The sequence below is a fragment of the Erpetoichthys calabaricus genome, chromosome 4 (assembly GCF_900747795.2).
Source record: "Erpetoichthys calabaricus chromosome 4, fErpCal1.3, whole genome shotgun sequence".
NCBI lineage: Eukaryota > Metazoa > Chordata > Cladistia > Polypteriformes > Polypteridae > Erpetoichthys > Erpetoichthys calabaricus.
Genome location: NC_041397.2, coordinates 265,198,728 through 265,214,231, shown reverse-complemented (window position 1 = coordinate 265,214,231; position 15,504 = coordinate 265,198,728). Strand labels below are relative to the sequence as shown.

Genomic DNA, 15,504 nt, shown 5'->3' with positions numbered 1-15,504 from the left:
GGCTTAAAGGAATACCAATTTATTATTTTGCATATTCAGCCAATGAGAATAATTTATGCATATAGTGCAAAAATATAGTTAACCTCAATATCTTTGCACAGCTGTCTATGTGGAAGCCTTAAATTTTAACTTATTCAGCAGATGCTCACTAAACACTATCACACAGGCAAATACATTTCTTTTTTAAAGATCCACTATGAAACATTCCTGTTTTGGATCAAATAAGAATTTTTTGTTTCCTGCTTTCCAAATGAGAAAAAGAGTAAAACAGAGGAATAATTATTTAAATACTCCTATATCCTAAGATAAATGGAAAAATCAGTTAGTACCAGGTGAGGAGTACTGAATAAATCTGATCTAACAGGTGCGATTCCATACCAATATAGACAGAGTGTCCATTGACATTAAAAAATTGCAGATTATAGGAATTACTGTTTAATGGCAATTAAATTGTACTGAGGACATTTTTGTTTAGGGTAATTATTGCTATTTTCTAATGTGGCAAATACTGAATTCAAACTCTCATATATTTTATGTACCTAACTAGTAATGGCTTATTTACCTCTTCTGAAGATCTGGGGAAGCTGCAATGTTTTTCAGTTTAGCTAGTAATGCGGCAATCTGAAATAAATACATAAATTAAAAAAAGGCCACAATAGCCATGATGCAGTTTGGGACAAAGCACTCTTGAATTCTCAAAACAATAATGGAAGCTTATCCCAGCTCTGCACAACACAATATCCACTGCAAGGTAGATTAAGAGACCAAGAACTTGGCCATTTATTTAAACCATTCTTATCCTCTGTTACTAATTAAGCAAATAATCATTTGACATACAGTATACATGAAAGGCACTTTTACAAATAAAAACTTATACAGATACTAATTGAAAAACTAAACTGTTGTTAATATGATCTCATTGCGAGTTGTGCACAAAGAAACAAAGATTAATTGCACAAACTCGAAATTGCTGTTAGGTAAAAGGTGGTTTGCACCATATCTTGTGTTACAATTACAAACTTCAAACATTTTCTAAACAGATTACTCAAAATACAATGGCAAAATGTTACAAAAAAACACTGCACAACCACATAGCATTTCAGGAAAGCCGATATCCTAGCTCATTTTAAATATGATAAGCTGTGGTTTATTATTTAAATGTAATGAATTATTATTATTATTATTATTTGACATTAGGGTTGTATGGTATACTGGTGCTGAAAAAGGACAAAAAAACCCAGTTATTTAAATTGTTACAGTACAGTACTAGCATTTCTTTACTTTCTGTACCAGAAATAAATGGTAGTTTTCAAGCACTTCATACTTGGTCATTTACTAGTGTTATCAGAACTCCCTGGAGTTACAGCAGCACTTAACATGAGAAATTAGCACGCTGAACTCCAGACATGGTCAGCTTTTATTTTGTTTAAACATAGCCTCTGCCTGTAAATTTACTGGAAACTCCCAACAGCCTATATATGTAAAACAGATATATGACAGCTTGAAAGCAGTATTCTTGACTGAAAAACAGGCTTGCTAATCATTTAGTAATTGTGTGAGGATTCCATTATAAAAATGTGGATATTTTTCTATGTAACTTGATATTACTTTATCTGCCATGTTTTTCTGACTGGTATTTGAGGTGCACTGAATGTTGGGATCATACACTTACTTAACTGTGCTGTGAACTTAATTTAACCTGACTGGTTGTTAACTATTTGCAATTGAATTATGTCTTTGTTCTCAAAGGTGGACTTTATTTAATAAATAAATTACCCTGGTCGTTAGATAGGTTTAGCTTCTGCTTTCCTCTAATTGAAGGGTATCATTTCTTGTGAATAAATTTAACTGTAAAATAGTTATATCTCAGATTTTTGAAAGACTAATGCTGTCTTTGAATCTTCTATATGCAGACAGGATTTGAATAAAGAATGAATTGCTGTATTCAACATTGAATTAATTATTTGTCATCACAACTGGGAGTTAATAATCAGCCTTATGGGCAAAGAAAGGTTCTGTCTAACTCCCCCAAACTTCCCTTATTTATATTTAAAATACTTAAAGTAGGTGTTACTGATGTCAAACTCTGGAATTAAATATCCTCATTAAACAGAGGCTTTTCTTAGCAGCTTCTAAATAACTGAATCCTGTTGCTATAGAAAAAGGTACAATCAGGAGCAGCACCAACTACTTATTAAATTAGTAACCATGTAGCATCATAGTTGTGACCACCTGATCAGTTCTACTGGGAAAGAATTCAAGTGAACACCAGAGGAGGATAAAACTTTGACTAGAAGATTAACTTATGTTTGAACACACACCCAAACTCACCTTAACCACGCTCCCATTGTAATTTTTAAAAGGGATCTTAAAACCTATGTGCCAGATGACCCAAAAAGTAGGAGGGACTCGCATAAGGGAAATACACTTACTTTGTCTCAGAAGGATGAAGATTCTGCGTTTGGGAATTATGGACACAAGTATATACAATTATGTCTGATAGGACAAACATACATTTTCTTCCCTTATTGTAGCATCCTTCCAAAATATACATAGTTTAAACATATAAACTATCAGTTAAAATACAAACGGATGAATCAGCTATGTCCTGGGTATGATGTTAAACTGCATCTGGCCCTGCAAAAACTCCTCCAACTTGCAGGGAAAAGTTAGGGGTTGGTAGCAGGATTGGCACTCCAGTCACTGTAAAAATTTAATGCAGCTCAGAAATGGCAGACATGATTCCTTTCTGCTCTCCGCAGGAGTAGCTCTGCTGCAGCTGCCTATAAGAAGGCTGGTCACATTATGAAGGGGATGGGGGAAAGTCCTCAGGAGTCAAAACTGCTGAAGAGCCAATGTGGTCAGCCCTCTTGGGGATTGGAAATGGTGAGGTGCCGAGCAGTGGCCCGGTACAAAGCAGCACTTGGGTCCTAATTTGAAGTGGCCCATGTAGAATGTCTTGTCTGTACTCCCTGAGATATGCAGATCTGGGACTGGCCACATCTCTGTAGGTGAGTTCTTGTTTTTGCTACTTTGAAGGTCTACCTTGAGTCCAGTAGGCTAACACCTACTAGGGGAATGAGGCTGGACTTGGTCAGACTCCAAGATCAGGTTGTTTCTAAGGAGTTTGCATGAGGAACTTGTAGACTTAGGTGCGACTGCTGATCCTAATGTGATGTGGAACACCTTTCGTGACAAGACCCTGAAGGTTGCTGAGGATTGCATTTGTGTTGCCGGTGTTCCCAGAAGGAGGTATTTCATTTCGCTGGGCACCCTGGATAAAAGCAGTCTCAGCACATGGCTTGAAGGCAACTCCGGTCTATACCGGGAACTGAGAAGAATGGCTCTGAGGGCAGATAAGGAGGTATTTGTTAGAGGAATCTGTGAGCAAGTGACACACAATCTATGGTCTAGTGACCCATGTCCTGCTTACACAGGAGTCGAAGCATTGCGCACATCTGAACCTCCAAGAGTCGCAGTCAGGGTGGGTGATTAATAGTTCTTAAGGATGACACTGCAGTTGTGACACACTGGGCTAGCTACTTTGAGCAGCTGTTTTAAAGCTCATCTTGTGGCTAGGACGTTGGATATCTCTGGGCCCACGGTTTTTAAGGCTAATCCTCCAATTAGCTGTGAACCACCCAATCTCGCCGAGGTTGCACAGGTGGTGAACCAGCTGAAGGGAGGGAAGGATGCAGGGATCGGTGGTATCTGGGGCGAACTTCTCCAGACTAGTGGTAAGGATGTCCTCATAGCATTGCAAACAATCTTTGCTTCCATTTGGTAGACGGGCGTCATCCCAACTGACTGGAAAACAGGACTTATTGTCCCTATCTAGATCTTGACTTTGCTGACGATGTTGTGATGTTCGCGGAGTCAATTGAGCCTCTGATTGGGGCTCTGAACAGACTGAGTGAGGAGTCAGAGTGTCATGGATTAAAGCCAAGATGAAGGCCTTTAATGACCTCTTGGGCACAGCCATTAGCAGTGCGTCCTTCTACATAGAGAATATCAACCGTTTTGAGAGGTTTACTTACCTCCACAGCAACATTCATGTCTCATGACTCCTCCCATGAAGTCAGTAGACATACTGGGAGAGCGGAGGGGTCAAGGGTGTGTTGAACTCTAGATTTCTTTGTAAAAGGACAAAGGTCCAAGTCTTTAGAGTTCTGGTGTTTCCTGTTTTCCTTGGATGCTATCCACTGACCTGAGACGAAGACTGGACTCATTAGGTATTGTGTCTCTTTGAAGAATCCTTTAGTACCACTGGTTCGACTTTATGTCGAATGTGTGATTGTTCACGGAGTCCCGAATGAGGCATATTACCTGCTCTGTGAGTGAGTGTCAGTTATTGCGCGATGTCCATGTGACATGATTCCCCGAGGGTGATCTGAATCACAGGATCCTCATTGTTGAGGACCAGAGTGGCTGGATCATGTCAAGAGGACGCCCATGTAACACCTGGCTGTGGCAGATAGATGGTCATTTCCAGAGGGTGGGACAGGGCTGCGTGTCTCCCTGGGGGGTTGCAAACAGGGATGCTGAGCTCTTTTGTCATGTGGTGGGAAAGGCAACACACTGTACCTGTGCATGATCCAAAACATGACGTGACCTGAATCAACTATCAGGCAGTACTTGCTAAAATTTGAACAAAGCTACAGGATGTTAGTCTTGTTTTTCACAATTAAACAAGGGGGCTTCGCTCGCCAAACCCCTGGCCAGCACTATGTGCCAGCCACTTTGTGTATCTGCCACTCGCGTATGTGGATTTCACTTTCACCAAACAACAAATACTTTTAATTCTCATGGATACACCTCTTCATTGGGAAGGAACACTACTTTTCCCTGAATTAGATGATCTACAAGTCTCCGAGATTAAATCCGAACAATATATTTCGATCTCTTTTCGCTGTTCCGTTACTTCACGGAGTAATAATTTCCATTTGTTTGCACTAATGCGATCTTTACTATTATTTTTTTGGAGACTTTTGAATTTTAGTACTTTCATTATCTCTAACCTGCTCTGCATGTGTATCGTGCCAACGTTTTTGAACCTCTTTATGACATTCTATTTTGTCATCTACTCTGTCTTTTATTTCTGGCCCTGAGCGTGGTTAAATCTCTTAGCACAAAGTCTTATCCTGCGGGACTTGAAAGTATGTCTCTGAAAAAGTCACGTCTTGTCCCAGGCTAAAAAGTCTAATTTTATCCCAGGATTTTTTTTTTTTATATACTAGAGAGAAATGCTTATGAATTAGTCCTAATTCCTAATATACAATGGAACCTCGGTTCACGAACGTCTCGGTACCGTACAAATCGGTTTATGACCAAAAGGTTCGCCAAACTTTTGCCTCGGTTCACGACCACACACTCGGTATACGAACAAGCCAGTTTCCCTTTCGGTTTGTGCGTGCCGATGATTTCCGCACATGTTGCATTGTTCTCAGTCAGACGTGCGTGCTTGCACGTGTGTGCGTGCTTTCGCTGTGAACTCTTTGTGCTCTATTTCATTTCCCTTCCGGTTTATATGTGCCGATTACTGTATTTAAGCACGTGTTCAGCCTCTCCCTGTTCACTGTTCTCAGTCAAACGTGCATGCTTTACCTGTGAACTCCTTGTGCTCTACAGTATTTTGTGTACTTTAGCAGTTAATGAAGGCTTCTAAGGAAGTGAAGAGTGGTGAGAAGAAAGTTTTGCAGAAAATTGAAATCGAAGTAAAGAAAGAAATTATTGAAAAGTATGAGCGTGGCGTTCGTGTACAAGATGTACAAGAAGTCAAAATCTATGATTTCGACTATTCTAAAGCAGAAAGATATTAAAGCAGCTGATGTTGCAAAAGGAGTTACAGCGTTAACCAGGCAGAGGCCTCAAGTGCTGGAAGAGGTGGAAAAACTGTTGCTAGTGTGGCTGAACGAGAAGCAACTTGCAGGGGATAGCGTAAGCGAGGCGATGTTATGCGAGAAAGCCAGGAAGATTCATGGCGATTTGCTGCAAAACTATCCTTCTACGAGTGTCGAAAGTGAGGAATTTAAAGCCAGTAGAGGATGGTTTGAAAAGTTTCTCAAGAGAAGCGGCATTCATAGTGTGGTAAGGCATGGAGAGGCTGCTAGTTCCGATGCTGAAGCTGCGAAAGAATTCGTGAAAAATTTCACAAAATTAGTGGAGGACAAAGGCTACATCCCGCAACAAGTCTTCAACTGCAACGAGACCGGATTGTTCTCCACCCAGTTCCTCCTCACTTCATGACAGAACTCGACTCATGCAAGGTTAGTTTTCTTGGTGGTTTATGGTTAGTTTTTGTATTACGGATTTTTCAAATGTTCATTTTTTGGTTCGTAGCGTGAATTGTTGCAATGTTACTTTTCTCTTTTTTCCAAATGTTCATTTTTTTCCCGTGTTTAAAACTCATTAAAAAAAAGTGTTTACAGCGAGTGGTTCGTAGCGTGATTTGTTGCAATGTTACTTTTCTTGGTGGTTTATTAAATTACAGATTTTTCAAATGTTCCTTTTTTTCCCTGTGCTTAAAACTCATTTAAAAAAAGTGTTTACAACGATTGGGTCGTAAGACTATAGTGCGAACTCTTGCAATGTTAGTTTTCTCGGTTGTTCAAGGTTTTCTCAGTGTTATTCAATGTTTTTACATTTAGTTTACTATTACAATGTGCTTTCTATGGTGTAATTAACTATATTTGTGCTTAAAAATCTTTTAAAAAAATATATTTACATACAGTTCGTATGGTCTGGAACGGATTAATTGTATTTACATACAATCCTATGGGGGAAATTGCTTCGGTTCACGACCAAATCAGTTAACGACCAGAGTTTTGGAACGAATTATGGTCGTGAACCAAGGATTCACTGTAGATCTTTTACATGTGGCCGCAATAACGCCCATACACAACACATGACTGCAGTGTTAATCCTAATGCATACAATACTGAGGAACTTGAAAGGAATTTTGAATTACAATCAAAAGGTAATGAACACTTTCATATTCTCCCAGAATAGAGTACTGTAATGGTTCAATCCTGCATTCATTGTTAATGCAAAGACTGTATGTCAAATGTTAGTTTTAATTTTCGTTGCAATAACTGGAGTGCCTGAAGGGTACATACCTTAGTGCTCTCCTTGGTATCATTAAATAACTCTGAATTAAATTTGCTGCCATTCAGGGTCACTGTAGATTCTGATTCTAAAGTAGACACTTCAGACAATGTTAATGCATTTAGCTGTTCCTCCAGTGTAAGAGAAATGCCTTCAGTTTGCAAATCAGTATGATCCAGTGCCTAAACAAGTAGAAAAAAAATGAGCAAACTAAATGACTAAATGAGAATCAATAAAAAATTAACATAAATGAAGCATGATGCATAATATTAACTAAAGCTTAATGGGACATTTGCATTTCTTATTTCTTCATATACTTTGCCTGCTGCCACCCCATCATACTTACCATACTTTGCCTTGTGGTAATGCTGATCCCTCTTATTTTATGTATGCCACCTAATTTTCTTCTGCTAACATTTCAGTGCTTTTTTTTTTTTTTTAACATACCATGAGCTGCAATAAATGGCAAAGTAGTCAGGAAGACCAAGCTAGCATAAATCAAATCACTCCTTTTAAGGAACAGGAACCAGGCAGTATTGTGATATTTTTAGGCAATCTTGAATACAGAAGGTATGGACTTAAAATCTGCCGCCACTGGGGGTCCTTCAGATACTTTGATTGAGATGCACCATGCAGATTGTTCATTGCTTCTTTCTCAGATTATTTTTTTTTAATTTCAAGTGTTTCACTCCATTTTAATTTTTCTTTGTCAGAAAAAAAAACACTGCTAACTATACTTAAGTTTTTTTCTTGCAAGATTTAAGGTTAGTGTGCCATGGAATTTAGTTTTCATCAGACTAACAACCTAATGAAAGGGTGCCCAAGATTTTGCACAGGCCACATTTATTTAATAATTTTTTTTTTTTTTTTTACTTTTTAATAAGAGCCACTATTTTAGTTTGTTTGCTCTTAAATATTGATTTAGTTTAATTTTTTTTTTTTTTTTTACTTCAAATGGTGCGCACACAGACACACACACACACACACACACACACACACACACACACACACACAGAGTATATAGGACTTTCATAAGACTTTAGCTTTGACTGGAAAAGGACAAAGTACACTACAATGGTGTGTGGCAAAGCTCTTTAAAAAAAACCAGGAGTTACTGCAGGTTTGACCTGAAGGGACTGCATGACAAATCAAGTGACCAGCAATGTGTAACATATAACTATACTTACAATAGGAGGACTATCAAAGTATTGAGTACATTTATGGTCATACAAAATACAATATCTCAATACCTTTTTAAGCAGAGACAAGTGGCAACAGCACTGTCGCAATCGTAGCAGTAGGGACAGGATATGTATGGTACTTGTTGCCTGAAGTTGGGGATTTCCTTGAGAGGAACAGATTGCAGGCGACTGTGTTACTCCAAACTCCTGAGCAACTGAAAGAATCAGTATGAATGATCAATATGAGAAAATTATTTTTTATACTTTTACTGATCATTAATTACCATTCATAACTGAAAATGCAATTGACCAGACCTTTTATTCATTGGTTTTCACACTTTATTAAAACAAAACTCATGCAATTACTAACCACATTTAACTTAAATGTTAAAATGTGTGACACTTTGTCACAGTGGGAAGGACAACTTAGTATCTATCTATCTATCTAATTTGATGAACCTGTACTGATCTATAAAACCTGATTGAAACACTATGTTGAAGATAACCTCATTGATCTAGCAACAGAAAACTGACTAATCGAAGCAACATAATGGACTCTGCTTTAATTTCTCCACAATACTTTATCTAAAATATTCCATATGAGAACCATTAAGTTAAACACAAGAAACTGAAAGGTGCACAGCATTGTGCTGTTCAAAAACAATGCACAAAGCTGACTTTCCTACAGAACCATTCTTTATGAAGACAGGGGTTATGTTGGTTAAAAACAGTTTATTCTAAGAAGATGCATTCATGCTTGTGAATTTGTAGTAAGAGTTAATATTAACCAGAATTCACAATGTATTTAAAAAAGAGAAACACAAGGACTGCTGTGTTTTTTTTGTATGTGGGTAAGTGAACCTGATGATGTTTATGTTGTGATACACTGAGACAAGTACCATTAAAGAATTTTAATTTCATGAAAAACAATTCATGGTACATTATTCATTAGTTACATTTGATACAAAATGAATAAATATCAAGCAACTAAGTACTAATGTAAAAAGTATGATGCAAATAAAATAAATAATCTTAATTTACCACTAGACACTAAAGCTCTAAAGGCTGCTTTTAAACCAATGTCAGCACTAGAATCAGGCTAACGGCCTGGTTCTATGGGTTTTCCCGTTACAAGCAGGCAGAAGTTCCTTGTACAAGGACTATATCAAATGCAGGTAACAAACATTTGCATGCTTAGCTATATGGAAGGTAAACTGGATATTACTATAGGAATAGTTGATCTTTTTGAAGCTTGCTGTTTTTGCAGACCCAAACTTTACTTCGTCTTCAACTGCATACAACAGAACAAACTGTAATAAGTGCTTACAACTATATGCCATCCAGTACACCTGTTCCTCTATTTTGAACACAACAAACCTAATCCTAATCTAAAACGATGCCCAGGTGAAAACAGCCTTGTTGTTTGCACAACGATGTAGGCTAACTGTTGGAAGATGTTCCCACCAACACAGGTTCCACACACACATAGCACAAACCAACCAAGCTGCAGGACTGCTTCCTGTGGCAGGTAGAAGAGTAGCATTAAAATATGTTGTTAAATAAATTAATTAATATAAGTTAACAGAAAAGAGTAAAAAGGTGCATGTTCTAAATATGGAACATTCTAAGTATGAACAATCCCAATGTAAAGGCGAAGACAAATTGGATAAAGCCATCAAACTTTTTCTTTACAATTACTATATTTTTAGCCACTAATGAAGACACATTATTTATGAAATATGAAAATTATAACTTTTATATACATTTTATCTTTATTTTATCACATTAGGTTTCTGGATGTATGTCCACTCTACCAGAATGAAAATGCCAAAGCACTTATCATATAAGAAAAACCATATTTTTCACCTTTTTCAAATGGATTTATTGTACAGTCATTGCAGCTTTCATCTTTCTTTTCATGTCTCTTCAGATAAGATTGTAGGGTAGACCTATATCACAGGAGTATCAAAGATATGTTAAAATCAGCTTCTTTAAAAAAATAAACTTATGAATCTATATACAAAATGAAATATTGTGTTAAAAAATTATAGATAACATCCTCAAACTTCCTTAATTCTAAAGGATCACAGGGGACCGCAGCGTATCGTATCAGCAATGGGAGCAAGGCAGGAATGAACCATAGATGGGACAGCAGGGCATAACAACAGGGCCAACTCACACATACATACTGTACATTCACAATTAGGACTCTCCTAATAACCAAGCTATACTGATGAAACACAACCGCCCTTTGTCTAAACAAATGTTGATTGTTCACTAATACAGCTGTACTTGATACAGTTGTACAGTTACTCAATTTTATCTTTAATACTAGGGGGCTTCGCTCGCCAACCCCCGTGTTTGGTTTTCCGGATACACACTTTTAAGATTTTTTTTTCTTTGAATTGTTGCTATTTCATAAGTTTCACTTTTCATTTCAGAACTTCTATAAAAACAATATTTGTAATCTTGCGAGTCCCAACATGCTGAATCTTTTTAATGGAGGTCAGGACAGGTTTCTCTGTTTGGAATTTCAGCACAGACAAAACGATCTACATCATCAGCAGTTAATATATATTTTTTTTTTTTTACAAAGTAAAAAAGTAAGTAGAGTTCTGCATTGGACTCCTGTCTGTAAAGTCGTGCTATTTACCTCTCACAGTTCCAAAAGTACATGGGGTTACCAAGGTGATACCCCAGCTTTTGTCTAGGTTTTTGTACAAGGGCTAGACAGAACATTTTTGACTCCTGGGGTAAATTTAGCTTTTTAAATAAGCAGACATATAAATATATATACACTAACAAAGTAACCAATAAATGCATGTGCGGTAAACTCCGTTTCTGAAATTCTCAAGATTCTTTATTTGTCACATGCATAGTTATACAGGACAACACGCAGTGAAATGCATCCTGATCCGCTTATCAAAAACTGTGCAAAGTTAGAAGAATATCAGTTAAATTAACAAAAAGTCATAGATTGAAAGATAACAGTATAGTAGAACATAATAAATAAGTAAAATTATGTGAATAAGGTAGAATTAAGTGTTAAGGTGCAATAGTGTAGTAATTATTGTGCAAAACCAAAGTTAGACTGGTGCATAGTTAAATGAGGCAGTTTGTTTGTTTGCGCTACTGCAATCTTTATTTTCTTTTTTTATATTTTCTAGTTTTCCTACTTTCATATCCTTTAACTTTCTCCACATGTGTATAGCGCCGGTTTTTTTGAGCCTTTCTAATTTCACTGGTTTCATAGTCTCTAACCTGCTCTGCGTGTGTTTAGTGCCAATGTTTGTAAACATTATTAAGTTCCACTTTGTCATTTTACTCATTGTCTTTTAATTCTGAGCCGTACAGTACAATACATAGAACAGAATAAATCCTCAATACAGTATAAAAATAAAAATTCTAGAAGTACGGAGTAGAATTTCACATTAGATGATCTCACATAATATGATTTGGATTTGTTTTAAGTCCTGGAGACCTCATTCATCAAGCTGCCTCCCCCATTTTGCCATTCCACATCTGAAATAGCGCTAATCCGATGAAAGGACCCCTCATTCCCACGTCCCCATTCATCAGGGATGACTTTACCTTAGGCAGGCAATCTACAATTTAAAGAGATTGTTATTTTCTTCTGAATTGTTACATATGCATCATTTTTACTTTTACTTTAAAAACTTCTGTAAAAACAATACTTGTTTCTTTATTTCCTGCCTCGCGCAAGGTTACATCTCTTTCTTCCCAGACATATAATACTGCTCGTGTTGTGAAGGGTGTTGCGGCTGAATGTACGCTAAGGATATGCCTTTGGATCATTTGCTGTCTTTTTGCTGCTTGCTAGCTGCCTCTTCTGCCTGCCGCATGTCGTTGTTTTAAGAGCTCTGGGCACATGATGCTTGCCTGTCAAAAGCAATCCAACAACTGCTAGCTTAGAGGTCTGTTGACTTGTTTTAAATGATGGCTCACTGCCTGGTCTCGCGTGACGTTGTAAAAGCATACCTGTCTTTTATTTCTGGCCATGGGCGTGGTTGAATTCTTTTTTGCAGGATGTATAACGCTGCTCACGTTCGGTTGGGGTAGCTTTCTCCACATGTGTATAGCGCCGTTTTTTTTTTTTTTTGAGCCTTTCTAATTTCACTGGCTTCATAGTCTCTAACCTGCTCTGTGTGTGTTTAGCGTCAATGTTTGTAAACATCTTTATGAAGTTCTACTTTCTTTTATTCATTGTCTTTTAATTCTGAGTCGGATTGTAAGTGCTTTTTTTCAATTCCACTTGTTCCGGGCTGGCAATTACTTTCCTTATTTTCTGAATTTGCACCTCAATTATTCTTTTTTGCTCTTTTTTCTGTCCAACGCATTTGAGTCTCTTTTCTCCGCACCTGATTGGGTGTGCTTTTTTTCCATTCCACTTGTTCTGGGTTGATCATCACGTTCCTTATTTTCTAAATTTGCACCTAGATTATTGTTTTTCTTTTTAGCATTTTTTTCTCTCCATCGCTTTTGGGTCTCTTTTCTTCGCGCTTTTCTTTCTTCTTTGTTTAATCGTCGACGTTTCATTTCTAACCTATTCATTTCATTTCAATCCTATTCATTTCTACCATATTGACCTTATACACTTTATATGCACTGAGAGCCCTGGAGCTGTGTGTGCTGCATGACTGCCTTTACACTACTGATTTGTTTTTTTTGATATTGCTTGTAAGTAGGGTGTGTCTTGCAAGACTCTCGTTCTATGTTCCCGTGAGACACACCGTGGCAGGTCTCTTTCGTCAAGCGGGTCTTTACATTATCTTCTGAGAAGATCACGTATCGTAGACTATCAGGACAGGGGACAGGATTTCTTTTTGTAATAGAGAGACTAGCTCCTACTAACTTGCATTGAAACTCACTGGCCTAAAGTTACTGGGGAGAAGCCTAATCACTTCTTATATAACATTTGCTAGCTTCCAATCTTTAGGAGTTTCTTTACTGTATATACACACACACACACACATTATATACAGTACTGTGCAAAAGTTTTAGGCAGGTGTGAAAAAATGCTGTAAACGAAGAATGCTTTCAGAAATATAAATAATGATTGTTTATTGTTATCAATTTACAAAATGCAAAGTGAGCGAACAAAAGAAAAATCTAAATCAAATCAATATTTGGTGTTACTACCTTTTGCCTTCAAACCAGCATCAATTCTTATAGGTACACTTGCACAAAGTCAGGGATTTTATAGGATTATAGTCAGGTGTATGATCAAGCCTAGTGCATTCTTTTACAAGGGTACTGTTACAACCATCAAAAAATGTTACCACATTCAGCAAAAAAAACTTCGTTAAAATAACAAATCATTGTATTTCATATGACTTACCTTGATTGTGCTAAAAGCACATCATAGACGGACTGTTCATCATTTGACAGTTTCAAGGAATGGATCCTTAAATTACGCTCAGGGAGAGAAACCTAAAAAACAAAATCAGTAATCACATCAATGAAATGTAATCTTGCATAAAAATTAACAAATAACATAAAATTAGCATACAAATTAAACAATGCACATAATCACATGGCATATTAAATTCATTTTTATAATAGTGTGTATGGAATTTTAATCAATGGAAATGACTGCTAACTTGGCCTCCAAATTCTCCAGATCTCAAACCAACCAAGCATCTGTAGGATGTGCTAGAAATTTGTGGTAGGAAATACTAAAATAGTTAAAAATGTATTCCAAATAAACTATTTCTTAAATAAGTTCCTGTTCATATATATTCATTTTTAAGAGTAACAGTGTAATTTATTTCGCTAATTATTAGGTATCTGAAGAAGCAAATGTTTTCAGACATAAGAGGCAGGGAAGTCTGTCACTATGACACAATAGTTCTACTGGGAATCAGGCATTAGTAATATCACACAGAAATGTGCCCATGTATGTTACTATGGAAAAAGAGAGTTTAGTATCTCTTACTCCTCGTACGGTCACCAGTGGGCACATTTATCTGCAAATGGGATGGCTACAGGAAGCATCTAATGGTTTAAAACTGATAATCTGGGATTTATTGTTATTACTGGCAGCTGAATTATTATAATCACAAATTTTCCCTTTGATTAGGATTATCTTAACTTACCTTCAGCAGTTTCATGATATTGAAATTCTTCGGGTTTTATGTTTAAATCATACTTTTACAATATCTAAACAGTTCTCTTAGAAATACAACTTGATCCAAAAACCATTACCTTTTCACATTTTCAAGTAGTGGTAAAGTAGATTTTGTTCATTTTAATTTACCTTAATTTTCTGTGATACAATCTTTGTCTATTACATACACGCTGAAAAACTCCAGCTACTAAACAATCCTAAAATCTCAAATCTTTATCTGCACTTACTCAACTGCTTAGCCATGTTATATATTTTCTAAAACATTACCTGAAGCAGGATCTTATATGTACACTCAAACTGAGTAAGTAGGAAGTCATTCTTCAAAGAATGCGTCAACTTTGATCTGTATTAGGCATTGATTAGTTCAATAAAGCAAAGAGAAGTCAAGCAAATGACACTTTGTATTGGCTAAATGACTGTCTGAAGCTCCCCGAGTGAACCAACAGGTAATGGTACATCTCCCTGTCTACAGAAAAGATGTAAAATGTGTGCTCACATTTATAAAAACAGATTGTGTAGTTATACCACAATGCCGACAAGAACATCCCATAAAGGGATCATTTTCCTGCAGATCATCTAATGTGGTCTATTTAATTCTGTGTATGAAATGTCCCAACACTGCACAATATGTGGGAAAAACTACTGGACAAACACCGGTTTGTTTAGACAGGTTACACATTATGCTTGGTAAGGCAATAGGGATGCTGTCTTCAGCAGGGATGGACACTGTGACAAGGAATTTAAGTCACGGTGCTTATGGGCAACTTAAAGACTCAACTAGAGAGAAAGGAATAGGAAGTTTAATGTGTTACATTTTTAGCATCAGTTTAACATGGTTTAAATAGAGACAAGAGTTTTATGACCAGATATGAGGATTACTTGCATCTCTCTGGCTGCTCCACATTGTATGGAAGGCCTTATCCACACGTACCCAGGTATGTTTTAAAACAGGAGTTTTCCACCTTCATTAAAAAAAAAAAATCCTGTCCATATGCACAACACTTAAAAAAAAAAAAATCTCCATCCACATGAAAATGCAAAAATTCAGTCAAGAGCACAAAACAGGCATAG

The 15,504-nt window shown here is 36.9% G+C and overlaps 1 protein-coding gene across 1 annotated transcript in view; it reads right to left on the bottom strand.

Moving 5' to 3' along the window:
- ttf2 (transcription termination factor, RNA polymerase II) overlaps window positions 1–15,504 on the bottom strand; it is a 75,050-nt gene that overhangs the window by 17,810 nt on the left and 41,736 nt on the right. Inside the window, exons 15-19 of the mRNA XM_028800734.2 lie at window positions 13,645–13,736; window positions 10,152–10,234; window positions 8,355–8,500; window positions 7,116–7,286; window positions 563–621 (exon numbers count right to left, since the gene is read on the bottom strand). Coding sequence (XP_028656567.1) covers window positions 563–621; window positions 7,116–7,286; window positions 8,355–8,500; window positions 10,152–10,234; window positions 13,645–13,736 — 551 coding nt within the window. The remainder of the gene's footprint in view (window positions 1–562; window positions 622–7,115; window positions 7,287–8,354; window positions 8,501–10,151; window positions 10,235–13,644; window positions 13,737–15,504) is intronic.